At 42.4% G+C, this 17,015-nt stretch overlaps 1 protein-coding gene across 6 annotated transcripts in view; it reads left to right on the top strand.

Moving 5' to 3' along the window:
- The window catches only part of hmcn1 (hemicentin 1), a 701,874-nt gene that overhangs the window by 122,370 nt on the left and 562,489 nt on the right, over window positions 1-17,015 (top strand). For all 6 annotated transcript variants that reach the window (XR_013579326.1, XR_013579325.1, XM_078561403.1 and 3 more), the window contains exons 3-4: window positions 1,184-1,342; window positions 6,426-6,548. Coding sequence is in view for 4 of the 6 variants with exons in the window: in XM_078561403.1 (XP_078417529.1) it covers window positions 1,184-1,342; window positions 6,426-6,548 (282 nt within the window). In the remaining 2 variants the exon portion in view is untranslated. The remainder of the gene's footprint in view (window positions 1-1,183; window positions 1,343-6,425; window positions 6,549-17,015) is intronic.

Genomic DNA, 17,015 nt, shown 5'->3' with positions numbered 1-17,015 from the left:
TTGGCTTTGGCGGGAACGTAAAATCCCGCTGCCGTAAAATTTCACCCAGTGCACGGTGCTTCTTCCTTGATGTCCGACGGGCGATCCCCATGAGTGCTGCGCAAGGTTGTGTGCACTCATCTCCGAGTTCCCCTCAAAATTCAGCTCACCAGGTGCATGCCTTTTAAAGGCAGTCATGAATGGCGTTATTCTGAAGTCATGCTGACGTGGGTGGTAAATTTAACATGGGGGGATTCTTCCTGCATGAGGGCACAATAATGAGATGCAAATGCATTAACATTATGTTCCCAACATTGGATGGCTGTAAATGCAGCCTGCCATTGACGGATGGAGTGAACGATTGCAAACTGGTTTCACGATGGCGTAAAACCAATTTTTGGCCTTCTCGCCATATCATCGACTCATGCCAGCTGCCACCAACGGGAGCAGAAAATTCTGGTCTACTCTGAATGGCATAGCTAACACCCAGAGTATGAAACTAAGCCTTACTGTTCCCATGTTCATTCCCTTGTTTGTGAGGAGTTGGCTGACCTGAGATAGGGTGGCTTTAGTGCCAGTTAGATTATGGAGGCAAAAATCAACCAGGATTCCTTCTCCTGATCAATGTCCAGTGATCCTTGTTAGAAATGCATGTGTTATAGACTTTGGGAGGTAATTGGATCCAGCTTAGTTCTATTGCCTCTCTATCCAGTTAAGTAGACAGTTGGCACACTGCAATGGCTCATGCATGAAGAATGACTGTTTGAGAAAGGGGTAAAGGTTGTCAGATGAGCTGGAGGTAGACCCAAGCAAGAGTTGACACCTTCATAGAAAGAAGGCAGAAATTAGGCATGGGATCTTTTTCCTAAATTAACAAGTCTAAAAATAAATTAAAAAAAACACTGGAAACATTGAACAGATCTGACAGCATCTGTGGAGAGACAAAGAGAGTTAATGTTTCAGGAAAATGATCTTTCGTTTAAACCCTGAAAGGTAATTGACCTGAAAGGTTAACCCTGTTTTTCTCTTCACCGGTGGATGCTGACCAGTTGCATATTTCCAGCATTTTTTGTTTTTATTTCAGATTTCCAGCAGCCACAGTATTTTTCTTTTCCAACAATAATTAAGTCAGCTTCGCTGATCCTTGTAGAAAGCTGGAGTTGGTAGTGTTGACATAAGATCTTTTTTTATTGATTCAAAACAGGGTGGTGGTGACTGCCCAGAAATGAGCATCGCTGCAATCAAAATTGCCTTGGAAATTTCTCTTCCTGGATCTTTCATCTACGTCTTCACAGATGCACGATCGAAGGACTACAGGCTCACTCATGATGTTTTGCAGCTTATCCAGCAGAAACAATCTCAGGTGAGTCATGAATAAAATACACACAGGTCTTGGGCATCATAGTAAATTTTAAGAAAGTTTAAGAGATAATAAAACATAAAAAATTTACTTCATATATTTTGCACATTCTTGCTTATCACTCTTTAAACATTAAATTCCGAATAACACAAACTAACTACTTAAATCTTCAGCATAACAAAGCTATATTCAGCTCTTGAGGTGAGTGCATTTTGACATTCTACTAATTGGTCAAGGTAATTTTATTTATCAACTGTATGCATCTAGAAGTTCTAATTTTGCTTCTCTGCTTCATAATATAAGAAATTCTAACACTGTTTGGAGTCTTTCCCAGAGCACAGCTAGCTAGACTCTCATGTATATAAACAGTGTAGCATAGTAACTTAGTAATGTTTTGGCCAGGAAAGGACTATTGGTCTATCTAGTCTATTTTTCCATTTCCTGACTCTAATTATGACTCTGAAACTAATATTCTGTTACCTAACAGGGAACCATACAGTCCTTTTTTGAAAGCTTTTCTTATTTTTTCATAGGACATGGGTGTCGCTAGCTAGGTCAGCATTTTTATTGCCCATGCTTAATTGCCCTTTAGAAGGTGGTGGTGAGCCGCCGCCTTGAATTGCTGCAGTCCATATGGTGTAGGTACACCCACAGATCTGTTAGGGAGGGAGTTCCAGGATTTTGACCCAGCAACAGTGATAACTGCTATAACTTTCTGTCCCATCACCTCCACAGGTATCCTGTTCTGCAATTTGATCATCCTCTTTAGAAACCTTAACTTAAAAATAAAGTGTCCCATACTCTTCAAATCCTGCAGAACTGCAGACAGAAGAACTTCTCTGGATAAAAAAAAATCAGATGGTGAAATTCTTTTCTTCACTAATATTGGTGAAATTTTTGAGACACCTTACCCTTCCAGGATAACCTAAGGTAGACTGGGCACTTTTCAGGACTGAAAATGGCAGTCTTATGCCCATTCATTAGTTTGCACAATATACAGTGAGCAATGATCTGACCAAGATAGCCATTATCACGCAGGATGGCTTTGATGCGCTCTATTTCCGCATCAAGCTTGCATGGTGAGCTGTATTGAACTTATGAACTCAGCAACTCATGCTGTTGAGTTCAGCTTTAATGGAACCATGCATGCCCAAATAGATGGTGTTACCATGGGATCACCTCTAGATCCAACTGTCACTAACATCTTTGTTGGTTTCCACGAGCATTTCATGCATCTTCATTGGAGTGACACCTAACCTCCTACCCCTTGCATATTTCCGATACATAGATGATAGGTTTGCTCTATTTGAATCCGCAGCTGCATGTAAGAACTTCCTTACACACCTTAATGAGTTCCATCCTGCGTTCGAATTCACCTTTGAAATGGAGCAGTCAAATAAGCTCTCTTTCCTTGACATAGTAGTTGAGAAATCTGCCAATAGGTTCTCTGTCTACCACAGGCCTACCTTCACTGGTCAATATATTGTTGGGATTCCGATAGTTCCACGGGCTGTAAGATTGACCTTATCAGTAACTATGTAAATTGGGCCCAAGCTATTTGCTTACCATGCAAGCTTGATGCTGAAATAGAGCGCATCAAAGCCATCCTGTGGGATAATGGCTACCCTGATCAGATCATTGCTCGCTGTATATCACACAAACTCATGAATGGGCCTAAGGCTGACATTTTTGGTTCTGAAAAGTGCCCGGTATACCTCAGATTATCCTGGAAGGGCAAGGTGCCTCAAAAATTTGAACAACAGGTGAAGCTAGCCATTTCACACTATTACTATGCAGTAGCAACATGAGTGGCATTCTCCACTAACCGGATGCTGCTGCCAAGTCAAAAAGAGATTCTGCCTATCACACAAATGAGTAATTGACTTTAGTGCCGGTGTGATGCCAGGTACTTAGACCTTATGTCCCAATGACTGAGGGATATCAGCCTCTGATATTTGTTTTTGATTACCTTACAATTATTCATCTTATAGGCTTATCTATCAAATTACTGTCTGGCTTAATAGCTGAGAAACAAGATAATTTGGCATTCTTTGCTTTTCCATTTGTCTGAGTGAACCAGTGGAGAGTTGAGTTTGTTTACTCAGAGAGATTTTAGTCGTTCTGAGGAAGCAGAAGTGGTTAATGCAAAGACTGGAAATCTGTACTATTGAGGTACATCAGTTAAAACATTCAGACAGTGTTGAAATACAGAATTGTACTGTAAATTCAAAGTCTGTCTGCCAAGAAATGTTATACTCGGACCTAAGGCAAGATTTCTGAAGATAATCATATATAAAAGTAATTGAGTTATCTCTGCCTATTCACTGGCTAAACCTTGAGCTCACTATGCTGGTGGAGGAGGTTATTAGCAAAGCCTGGGGTAATATGTTTTGTTGCCACCTCAGCTGAAGTTCAGACCCAAGAGGATGGGAAATATATTTATTTTAAAATTAGAACTGAAGGAACTGTAATGCTGTAGTGGGACTGATTTGGAAGTGATCTGCACAGGAGAATTCTGCTGAGCTAGTTTATATAATTATCTGGAACTCATTGAACAAATCAAATTCCCCTAGTAATTTAAAAAAAATGTTTTCAGAAGTTGTCAGCCAGATGATTTGGTTGGCCATCCCACCATGGAATAAATAATAACCTTGTCTGCTTTCTGTGTGCCTCTTATGCATTGGCAAACTAATCCAGAAAATGTCTAAGGACCCACACATTACTCACTGAATAGATTGCTATGTTCCTATATGTATATGGAGGCAACAGCAAAGGCCCTTGTCAGTTTGGTGCTCATGCAGCCTTGGCCTATCAAGCATCACCACTTATTCATGACTATGATATAATTGTATTAGCTGGTGGTTGTAAATAGTAGAATTCGCCTCAAGTTAAAATGAAATTCAAGCATTAGACATTGCCCAGAATCTTCGGGTCGGTGTGCGGGGGTGGGCCCCGCTCACCGATGTGTAAAATGATGCGCGGTGATGTCAGGCGTGTGTCCCAATGTCACCGCGCGTCATTCAGATCCAGTTCGGCAGGCGCGCACCGGAGTTGGCTGCGTGCCCGCCAAACTGTCAAAGGCCTAATAAGGCCATTTAAATATCAATTTAAATAATTAACAAAGCTGCCCATCCAAGCTTAAGGTTGTTGGGCAAGCGAAGAGCCCAGGCGGCCTTCGCATTTATCATGAAACCTCATCCACAGGCAGGATGAGGTTTCACGAAGGTTTTTAAACTTCAATAAACATTTTTAATAAAATTCATAGACATGTCCCAGCTCATGTGACACTGTTACATGAGGGGACATGTTTTAAAAATATTTTTCTTTCTTTATTTACATTTAAAAAAATCAAACTCATCTCCCTGAGACAGCTCTGTGCCTCAGGGAGATTTCTGTGCTCTTTCACGCGCATGCGCGAAAGAGAGCAGGCCCCGACTCAGCCTCCTCCTCCCCGCCCGCACAGGGAGTGCTCAGCACTTTCAGATGCGCTTCACGCTGGGCGGGCCGCGGGCCTTAATTGGCCCGCCCACGTAAAATGGCGGGCCGCGATTGGCTCCGCGCCCGCTCCTACCCAGCTTCCGTACGGGGAGAAAACTTTCCCCATGGAAACATAATTGAAAATGCATATATGGTTTTTTTTTAAAAAAAAAATCACCTTGACCCCCTCCCAGTTTCCATACAGGTTCTACACTATCGCATAATCTCAGCATGGAGAGTGGTTGTGTGTATTATTTGTCTCTACCCCTTGTGCAGGAGGAAGGTCAAGCAAGGTTCCCATTACTGGACGGAATTTTACAGCTCCATCGCAGTGGCGGCAGGGCCAGGGGCAGAAAATGCGGCAAGCTGTTCAAAAGTGCATTGACTTTGGCAGGACTAGAATATCCCATCAGCGGAAGGGGCCATGAATTCTGCCCTGAGTTTCTATCTGAGAACCTTGGTGGAGAATATTCAAGTTTGAATGCTGATTTTAATTTAACTGTGAAGGCACCCCATGATAGCATTGCTTGTTGGCACTCATTATCCACACTCAGATATAAAGGACTGATCAATGATCATGGTCCTAGAGGGTTACTGGTGCCTCTCAAACCATAATATTGGGATGAGTCACTGCCTGCTGGAAAGGAGGACTAAAGGAAGAAGATCAAGGAAAGTTTGGGAGATGGAGGTAATTCCTATCTTTCAGAGGCTTTGGGAAGAATCTTCTGGCCCAGCCCTGCATGCCGACGCGGAAAATGGCGCGCGGTGATGTTGGGCGTGCGTCCCGACGTCACCGCACGTCATTCCAATCTTTAGTTCGGCAGGCGCGCACCGGAGTCGGCTGCACGCCCGCTGAACTGTCAAAGGCCTGCTAAGGCCATTAATAAACTAATTAAAGTGATTGTCAGGGTTGCCTGTCCAACCTTAAGGCTGGAGGGCAGGCACAGAGCCCAGGCGGCCTTCACATTTTTCATCCACGGGCGGGATGAGGTCTCATGAAGTGTTTATTAATTAATTAAAATTTTTCATGAAAATTCATAAGCATGTACGAGCTCATGTGACACTGTCACATGAGGGGACATGTCTGAATAGTCTTTTTGTCATCTTTATAACTGAACTCAATCTCCCTGAGGCAGCTCCGTGACTCTCCGACTCTCCCTCTTCCCCCACCCACACATGTAACACAGCGCTTCCGGGCGTGCATCACACTGGGCAGCCTTAATTGGCCTGTCCATGCAAAATGGCAGCCCGTAGCCGATCACAGGTGGCCATCGGCTCCACGCCCACCCACTCCCAACCAGCCTACCCGACAGGAGAAAATTCACCCCTTTGATTCCTTTTTATAACTGTTTTATATTTTTATGTGTCAAAAGTATTATGAGAAATTTTAGAACCTAACATCAGGATTGTAGAAATAAATTTTGAAACATAAGGATATTCATAGTAAAAGCCAAAAACACTGACCTATTGAATCAGCCTTTTAACCTTTCATAGTAATAAATCACCTGACATGGCTGTTTTATCTCCAATAGCAGTGATGGAAATGTTTGGAGTTAATACAAAACAACTTACATGTATTCAGATTTGCATTTTTTCCCCTTTTCCATAGGTTGTATTTGTGCTAACTGGAGACTGTGGCGATCGGAGCCATGTTGGTTATAAAGTATATGAGGAAATTGCTTCCACAAGTTCTGGCCAGGTTTTCCACCTTGACAAGAAACAAGTGAATGAGGTAAAGTAGGAAGTAAACGTACTTAATGTCTGTTAGGGTTAAGTGCCACTTCAGTCAAGGAAGATAGCTTTTGAGAGAATATTTTCAAGATCAATAGATTAACTATAATCAACATTTATGACCATATATTTATATAAAACAGCCATTCTAACTGGTTTTCCTCTACCTTCCCATCCTTGCTATGTTGAAATCAAGCCTCTTCTATTCTAACTTATTTTTCTCTTATCCTCCTACCTACAGATTTTTAAAGCTCAAGTTTGTATCACGTAATCATTATTTGATTTGCCTTGCCTCTCTCTTAGTCTTTTCATGACTGGCAGCATTCAACAATACTGTCTATTCGCTTTCATAATAAAGAAATCTTTTAAGAAAGAATTGTGTGTTTAACAACACATTGGCCAGAAATTTCCCCCCATCGGGGGGGTTGTGCGGGGGCATGTGGGGGCAGGTGTGAAACCAATTGGCACCCCAAATTGGGTCCGTGCTGCCATTTTACATGGGCAGGCCAATTAAGGCCTGCCCATCGTGACATGTGCCTGGAAGTGCTGAGCGCTCCCTGTGTGGGTGGGGGGGGAGGATTTCCTGAGTCAGGGCCTGCGCTGTTGCGTGCATGTGCATGAAAGAGTGCAGAAATCTCCCTGAGGCATGGAGATGCCTCAGGGAGATTTATTTAAGTTATGGAAATTTGAGTAAAAGTGGGAAAAAAATTTAAGGACATGTCCCTTCATGTGAAACTGTCACATGAGCTGGGACATGTCCATTATTTATTTCAAAATTTTTTATTTAAATAATAAACTCTTCACGAAACCTCATCCCGCCCGTGGATGAGTTTTCATGATAAATACGAAGGCTGCCTGGGCTCTTCGCCTGCCCGCCAACCTTAAGGTTGGACGTGTAGCTCAGTTAATTACATTAGTTATTTTTTAACAGGCCTTAATAGGCCTTTGACAGTTCCGTGGTTGGGCAGAGATGCAGGTCAGCTTGGATGGGCAACTGAAAGCAATCCCCAACAGGCAGCATTGAAAATGCTCAGGACATTGAGATGAGTGTGACATGGGAAGGATCTGCATGTAGCACCTGATCTCACCCATTACAACCCTCATTTCAATTTTGATTTAGACACATAGAAACATAGAAAATAGGAGCAGGAGTAGGTCATTTGGCCCTTCGAGTCTGCTCTGTCATTCAATATGATCATGGCTGATCCTCTATCTCAACACCATACTCCTGCACTCTCCCCATACCCCTTGATGCCTTTAGAATACAGAAATCTATCTACTTCCTTCTTAAATAAATTCAGTGACTTGGCCTCCACAGCCTTCTATGGGTAAAGAATTCCATAGGTTCACCACCCTCTGGGTGAAGACGTTTCTCCTCATCTCAGTCCTAAATGGTCTACCTCATATCCGGAGACTGTGACCCCTTGTTCTAGACACCCCAGCCAGAGGAAACATCATCCCTGCATCCAGTCTGTCCAGCCCTGTCAGAATTTTATACGTTTCAATGAGATCCCCTCTTATTCTTCTGAACTCCAGTTTAGCCTAGTCGGCCCAACTTCTCCTTATATGACAATCCTGCCATCCCAGGAATCAGTCTGGTGAACCTTGGCTGCACTCCCTCTATAGCAAGTACATCCTTTCTTAGGTAGGGAGACCAAACCTGCACGCAATACTCCAGGTGTGGTCTCACCAAGGCCCTGTACAGCTGCAGTAAGACATCCTTGCTCCTGTATTCAAGCCCTCTTGCAATGAAGGCCAACTACCATTTGCCTTAACTGCTTGCTGCACCTGTATGCTTGCTTTCAATGATTGGTATGCAAGGACACCCAGGTCCCTTTGTAGATTAACTTTTCCGAATCTGTCACCATTTAAATAATACTCTGCCATTCTGTTTTTCCTACCGAAGTGGATAACTTCACACTTATCCATGTTATACTGCACCTGCCATGTATTTGCTCACTCACTCAAGCTCTCTAAATTGCCTTAAAGCCTCTTAACACCCTCCCCATCGCTCACATTCTCACCAACTTTTGTGTCATCAGCAAACTTGGAAATATTACATTTACTTCACTCATCCAAATCATTGATATACATTGTGAATACCTGGGGCCCAAGCACTGGTCCCTGCAGTACTCCACTAGTCACTGTCTGGCACTCCTAAAAAGAACCATTTATTCCTACTCTCTGTTTCCTGTTTGCTAACCAATTCTCAATCCATACCAATATATTAACCCCAATCCCATGTGCTTTAATTTTGCCTACTAACCTCTTGTGTGGGACTTTATCAAAAACTTTCTGAAAATCCAATACACCACATCCGCTGGTTCTCCCTTATCCATTCTGCTAGTTACTTCCCCAAAGAACTCCAGTACATTTGTAAAACATGATTTCCCTTTCATAAATCCATGTTGACTTTGTCTAATTCCATTGATATTTTCTAAGTGCCCTGTTATCACATCCTTTAAAATAGATTCTAGCATTTTCCCTACTACTGATTTTAGGCTAACCAGTTTGTAATTTGCTATTTTCTCCCTCCCTCCTTTTTGATTTATCAAGCATGGTCCTGCTATTTTTTTTTTTTGCTGCGCGCTGGCATCCTTTCTACCCACCCCCACCCCCAGTGACCCATTTCCTTTCCCCCATCACTGTCGACCCCCCCTGACATCACCTTCCACCTCCCCTCCGTGACCTACCAGCCACAACCCTTTTCTTTCAGGGATGCCCAGGTGAATGTTCATGTTCTCTTCCTTTCCAAAAATCCCACCCCCATCTACAGTAACCTCCCCGATCTCCTCCTTCCCACCCCCAGGGTCCGTTTCTGCCCCCGAGTCCCCACCAAACCACCCCCGCTGTCCCTTCTACCGATACCAATTCATCTTCACCCTCCCAGCCTACTGCCTCAATCTGCCCTTGGTCATTCTCACCATTCCCTCGTACCACACCCATCCTCCGTTCGCTCCTGAGGAGGCAGTCATGGAGTCATCTGAGGCCTCCCTTGCATGTGTACTTGGACATCCACCCCTCTGGACTCCTTCCCCAGTTGGAATTCCTTCCGTTCCTTGAGGATAATATATTAGAATGAATGGAGGATTGGTTAACGGACAGGAAGGAGAGAGTAGGGATAAATGTGGCATTTTCAAGTTGGCAGGGTATAACCAATGAGTGCTACATGATTAATGCTGCGGCCTCGGCTATTTACAATCTATTGTAATGACTTAGATGAAGAGACAGAGAAATGATGTTTCCAACTTAGCTGATGATACAAAGCCGGTGAGCATGTAAGCTGTGGGGAGGATGCAAATAGATTTAGACAGATTAAGTGAGCGGGCAACAAGTCTATTTAAGGCTGCGATAGATAGATTTTTGATCTCTCAGAATTAAGGGATATAGAGAGCAGGTGAGAAAGTGGTGTTAAGGCAGAGGATCAGCCATGATCGCATTGAATGGCTGAGCAGGCTCAAGGAGCCGTATTGTCTACTCCTGCTGCTATTTCTTATGTTTTCATACTTTAATTTGATTTGTTAAGGAGGCATACAGTTTGCTTGCCTTGTTCACACATGTGCTGTTTGGATCTCTAAATTCCAGCAACTTCTGGTACAAAAGGGCATAGAAATTTAATGGGCAGGGACAGTACTTTCTGGCCCAATCTTTATCCCCTCCATTCAAGTAACAGTGTTATAGATTGAACTGATAGAGCCTCTTTCCTATGGTTTTCCCGATATATTGAACTTGTTCATATATTAAACAGTTTTTCCTGTTGCTGCAGAAACTGGAGACTGTTCTGTTCTTTATGATTTTATTCTCTACAGTTCTGTATCAGTAGACATTAAAACGTTACACTCTAGGGGGTGTCTTGAATTATTGCACAGATGTGTATAATATGCTGCAGTGTATGTAAGTTCAATACTTATTGACACACACAGACTTGTTCTTAAGGTTCTGTAAAAGAATGGAAAGGTCACTGAACAAAACCTTTGGGAACAAATGTTGGTATGATTGATACAATCTTTAATTGAAGAAATGTGTTGAATAAATCCAGAAAAAACATTATTCTTTCAATATTAGTGGTTTACTTTTTGTGATAAAGAATGTCGCTTTGGTTAGTTTGGCAGAAGTATTGAGACTGAGGTATGACGTATACTTTATCAAAGTACCCTGAAGCACAAATGTACTGCTTATCACGTTAAGACACTTTATACATTTTCAATTACAGCCACATTTTCTCTTCTGGCAAAGTGAGTGGAAACAGAAGAATAAATGTAATCAAAAACTTGGAAGTAATTAACATGAGATCATATGAAAATATTCAGGTATTATTTACAAAACAATGGGCATTAGCAAGTGTCAAAAATGTAGCAGAGATATAATGGTTTAAGAATCTTGCCTGTCCCTCAAGAATAGGCTGCACCCCTGAAAGTTATATTCTGCCTTTTAAAAAATAATGTTTTTCTTTAGCATAGTCAAGTTCATAATTTTTTATACATTCTCTTTTTATCCTATTTGTTCCACTTCTGTGAGGTGCGCAGATTACTGAAAGTATAGTGGTCACAGTATGATATGGTCCTTTGTTTCATCTCTATTTCAGATTTACAGAGAAATAGTTCACAACTGATTGCAGGAAAAGTTTACGCCTACCATATTATACTCATTAATTCCACAATTGTTCCCTTTAACTATGAGCTTCAAAGTAGTTTCCAAATCCCAGCTAGGCCAAGTTGGAGCAATTTGGATTTAGTTGGACATTTCCCAAGTTTCCACAGTTCAGATCAATCTTGACTCTAGGCACCACCCCTCACCATTCAAGATAAATATATGATGGATTTTGTCAAAATTAACAAGCTTACATTCCTTACAAACCTGGTCACATCATTAAGAAATGCATATTCTGAAACTGAGATTTGGATTAGGTACAGATTTCCTCCAGTTCAGTGTCTATGACTGCAGGTCAGAAAGACCTTCTGGCTTTACCACGGTCTGTGCACATCACTTTCATACAGAGATGCAGCCATATATAAAGAGCAGACAACATCAGGAGAAATTCCAGGGTTTGGAACTGTGGGCAGGGAAGGGGGTCAAATGCATGCAAAAAAAAAGTTGCAGGATGGAGAACATGTTGCTGTGATTTGCCCTCCACAATTTTGGCATATACGCTTTAATACAATAGTGTGTAATTTGATACAAAGTCAGCAAGGAGTCTGAAACTTTAATATAAAAAATAGTTTTAAGTTGAAGGGTCAATTGCTTACAATATTAAGCAGGATATCAGGATCACACAATCCTGATACTGGTTTATCATATATATGAACAGGACTGGTTAATGATGGACAATGTCATTTGTTAAGTTGGTTGAGTTTGATATAATTAGCTATATAATTTGGCACAAATTTAGCATAGTGTTGTTCCCAAGGGGTCAGTGCTAGGACCATTGCATTTCTTGATATAAAATAATGGCTTATACTTGGGTGTAAAGGGAACAATTTCAAAATTTGCAGATGACAAACTTGAACTGTGAGGAGAATAGTTATAGACTTTAAGAGGACATAGGCAGACTGGTGGTATAGGTGGAGAATTGCAGGTGAAAATTAATGCAGAGAAATATGAAGTGATAAATTTTGGTAGGAAAAATAAAGAGAGGCAATATAAACTAAAGGGTACAATTGTGAAAAGGGTGCAGGAACAGAAAGACCTAGGGGTAGGTACGTGTGCACAAATCATTGAAGTTGGCAGGACAGGTTGAGAAAGTGGCCAAAAAGACATATGGGAACCTGGGCTTTGTAAATTGATGCATAGAGTACAAAAGCAAGGAAGTTATGATGAACCTTTACAAAACAATAGTTTTGCCTCATCTAGAATATTGTGTCCAATTCTGAGCATTGCACTTTAGGAATGGTGGGAAGGCTTAAGAGATGGTGCATAAAAGTATTAATAAATACTTAATTACGAGGATAAATTGGAGAAGCTGGGGCTGTGCTCCTTGGAGAAGAGATGGGTAAGGAAAGATTTGATTGAGGTGTTCTAAACCCTGAGGTGTCTAGATAGAGTAATTAGGAGTAACTGTTCCTGTTGGTAGGGGGGTATAAAGAACTGGAAGATACGGATTTAAGATGATTGGCTAAAGAATCATCGTTGACAAGAGAAAGCATATTTGTTATAGCGAATGGTTAGTATCTGGAATGCACTGCCTGAGAATGTGGTGGAAGCAAACACAATTGTGGCTTTCAAAAGGTTATTGAATAAGCACAAGAAGATAAATAATGTGCACAGGGTCACAGGGAAAGGGTGCAGGAGTGAAACTAGCTGAATTACTCCTACAGAGGGATGGCACGGACTAGATCGGCCAAACAGCCTCCTGCTATGTTGGAACCATTCTATGATTCTATATTAAGGCTGTAGAAAGTACATTCAAATTGAGTAAAAGTTGACTTTTTATAGTTCTGGACAAAGCTTGCTGTGTTGGTTACTGTATTGTATCAAACTGGAATTGCATGCATTTAACCACCATTTCTGTTTATACAATGTCACTTTAGTGAAACTTTTGACTAAATTTCCTTGATTAAGTTTGAAGAAATACGAAGGGTGTTAGAAAATAGTGAGAACTGAATGGAGTAGAAGATGGAAGCCCTTCTCATTCACTTTGCTTTGTTGAAGGAATGTGAAGGAAGGGTGGGTGAAAGAAATCTTGTATTGGCATTGCTTGGGGACACCAGACGGAATTTGATTGAACTTTCTGGAGCAGGCATGAGGGCTGGGGGTTCAGGAGAATTGGGCAGAAGTACCCACATCGGATTCCTGGAATCTGGAAAATTGTCCCTGATTAAGTTGGGGACATGAAGCCCGATGGGGGAACTCCGCTCACCCCAGCAGCGGGATGTTAATCAGGCTCATTAATGAGCTAGTTGGCACCAATTATCCCTTAGCCCACCTCAATTAAGTGGTGGCTCATGGATTAAATGGGAGTTATATGGCTCTCCTGCACTTCGTGGACCACCCAGCAATGCCTGTCAGGTTTTCCTATGACCTGTTAGAATTGATCATTAAGGAGGTTATAGCTGGGCACTTAGAAGAGCTCAAGGCAATAGGGAAGAGTCCGCATGGTTTTGTCAAAGGAAAATCATGTTTAACCAATTTATTGGAGTTTTTTGAAGGAGTAATATGCGCAGTGGATAAAGGGGAGCCTGTGGATGTACTGTACTTGGATTTCCAGAAGGCATTTGATAAGGTGCCACATCAAAGATTATTACGGAAAATAAAAGTACATGGTGTAGTGGGTAACATATTAGCATGAATAGAAGATTGTCTATCTGGCAGAAAGCAGAGAATATGCATAAATGGGTCTTTTTCTGATGGACAGGATGTGACGAGTGGAGTCCCACTGGGGTCTGTACTGAGGCCTCAACTTTTTATGATTTACAATTACTTAGATGAGCGGAGTGAAGACATGGTAGCTAAATTTGCAGATGACACAAAAATAGGTAGGGAAGTATGTTTTAAAGAGGATATGAGGTTGCAGATAGATATATACAATTTGAGTGAGTGGGTAAAGATCTGGCAAATGGAATTTAATGTGGGAAAATGTGAAGTTGTTCACTTTGGCAGGAAGAACAAAAAAGCAAAGTATTACTTAAATGGAGAACGGCAACATGATTCTGAGATGCATAGGGATCTAGGTGTTCTAGTACATGAGTCATAAAAAGTTAGTTTGCAGGTACAGCAAGTAATTAAGAAGGCTAATGGAATGCTATCCTTTATTACGAGAGGGATTGAACATAAAAGTAAGAATGTTATGCTTCAGTTATACAGGGCATTGGTGAGACCGTACCTCGAATACTGTATGCAGTTTTGGCCTCCTTATTTAAGGAAGGATATATATGCATTGGAGGTGGTTCAAAGGAGGTTTACTGGATTGATACCTGGAATGTCTTATGAGGAAAGGTTGGACACACCGGGCTTGTTTCCACTGGAGTTTAGAAAAGTGAGGGGTGATTTGATTGAAGTATACAAGATCCTGAAAGGCCTTGATAAGGTGGACATTGAAAGGATGTTTCCTCTTGTGGGTGAGCCCAGAACCAGGGGCACTGTTTTAAAATTAGGGCTCACCCTTTTAGGACAGAGATGAGGAGAAATTTTTTCAAAGTTGTGCAACTTTGGAATTCTCTGCCTCAGAAGGTGGTGGAGGCGGAGTCACAGAATCACAGAGTGCAGAAGAGGCACTTCGGCCCATCGAGTCTGCACCGACATGTGAGAAAAACCTGACTTACCTATCTAATCCCAATTACTAACACTTGGCCCATAGCCTTGAATGTTATGACATGCCAAGTGCTCATCCAGGTACTTTTTACAGGATGTGAGGCAACCCGCCTCCACCACCCTCCCAGGCAGCGCGTTCCAGACCGTCACCATCCTCTGGGTAAAAAAGTTTTTCCTCACATCTCCCCTAAACCTCCTGTCCCGCACCTTGAACTTGTGCCCCCTCGTGACTGACCCTTCAACTATGGGGAACAGCTGCTCCCTATCCACCCTGTCCATGCCCCTTATAATCTTGTACACCTCGATCAGGTTGCCTCTCAGTCTTCTCTGCTCCAACGAAAACAACCCAAGTCTATCCAACCCCTCTTCATAATTTATATGTTTCATCCCAGGCAACATCCTGGTGAATCTCCTCTGCACCCCCTCCAGTGCAATCACATCCTTTCTATAATGTGCCGACCAGAACTGCACACAGTACTCCAGCTGTGGCTTCACCAAGGTTCTATACAACTCCAACATGACCTCCCTACTTTTGTAATCTATGCCTCGATTGATAAAGCCAAGTGTCCCATATGCCTTTTTCACCACCCAACTAACAGGCCCCTCCATCTTCAGAAATCTATGGACACACACGCCAAGGTCCCTTTGTTCCCCAGAACTTCCTAGTGCCATGCCATCCATTGAATATTTCCTTGTCAAATTACTCCTTCCAAAGTGTATCACCTCACACTTTTCAGGGTTAAATTCCATCTGCCACTTATCTGCCCATTTGACCATCCCATCTATATCTTCCTGTAGCCCATGACACTCAACCTCACTGTTAACCACCCGGCTAATCTTCGTGTCATCCGCAAATTTACTAATCCTAACCCCCCATAGTCATCTATGTCGTTTATACAAACGACGAATAATAGGGGACCCAGCACAGATCCCTGTGGTATGCCACTGGACACTGGCTTCCAGTCACTAAAGCATCCTTCTGTCATCACCCTCTGTCTCCTTCAACTAAGCCAATTTTGAATCCACCTTATCAAATTATCCTGAATCCCATGTGCATTTGCCTTCTTTATAAGTCCCCCATGTGGAACCTTGTCAAAGGCTTTGCTGAAATCCATATAAACTACATCAACTGCACTATCCTCATCTACACACCTGGTCACCTCCTTAAAAAATTCAATCAAATTTGTTAGGGTCATTGAATATTTTTAAGGCAGAAGTAGATAGATTCTTGTTAGGCAAGTGAATCAAAGGTTATTGGGGTTAGATGGGAATGTGGAAATCGAAACACAAGATGATCAGCCATGACCTTATTGAATGGCGGAGCAGGCTTGAGGGGCTAAATGGTCTGCTCCTGTTCCTATTTCTTATGTTCTTAGGGGGGATGGAGGGCAGGTGCCTTGTCAGGCACTCAGTGCCGGATAGAGGGACCCACATCAGGAAGGGGGTGCTGCTGAAAGCCACTCCCCTACCCTTGCCTCCCACCTCCCTACCCCCCCCTCTTTTGCTAACCCCTCCCTGTGACCCCCATCCCGCACTAACTCACCTTTGGTTTGGTGTCCCTCGATGGGCCTTTGGTGGCTGCATTACCGGTAGTTGCTGCCACTTCAGGCCGCACAAACAGCAACAAGGAGCTGCCAGCTTCTTATTGGCCAGCAGTTCTCAGGTGTGATTTCCGCGCCTGGGTCCCTCAATCCCACGGAAGGCCCAACGGTGATGAGTTAAGTGCCTGATGGTCACTTAATTCTGTCAGGTCTTCCCCATGGAACTGACAGAGGTTCCCCAATAGTTTTCTAACTGATGGAGGGACCATTAAATCTTGCCCACTGTCTTGTGACATGCACACTAGTTATTAGTTGTGCTATAACCATCCAATCATACTCAATTTACAGACTAGAAATATACAATGATATTACTTCTTTGGTATGGCATCAGACAGGTATGAAACATGTTTATTGTATTATAAAGAAAGAAAGACTTGCATTTATATAGTGCCTTTCATGACCCCTGCATGCCCCCAAGTGCTTTACAGCCAATGTAGTGCTTTAAAAGTGTAGCCACTTCCACAATGTAGGAAACACGGCAGCCAATTTGCACACAGCAAATGGTTAAAAATGCTTTCCTAGCTGCCACAAACAGCAATGTGACCATAAACAGATAATATGTTTTTGTGATTTTTTTTTTGAGGGTTAAATAATGGCTGGGATACTGGGCATAACTCTCC

This window comes from Cetorhinus maximus, chromosome 17 (genome assembly GCF_964194155.1).
Source record: "Cetorhinus maximus chromosome 17, sCetMax3.hap1.1, whole genome shotgun sequence".
Classification (NCBI taxonomy): domain Eukaryota; kingdom Metazoa; phylum Chordata; class Chondrichthyes; order Lamniformes; family Cetorhinidae; genus Cetorhinus; species Cetorhinus maximus.
The sequence above is the reverse complement of the archived record's forward strand: the minus strand, read 5'-3'. Positions and strand labels throughout refer to the sequence as shown.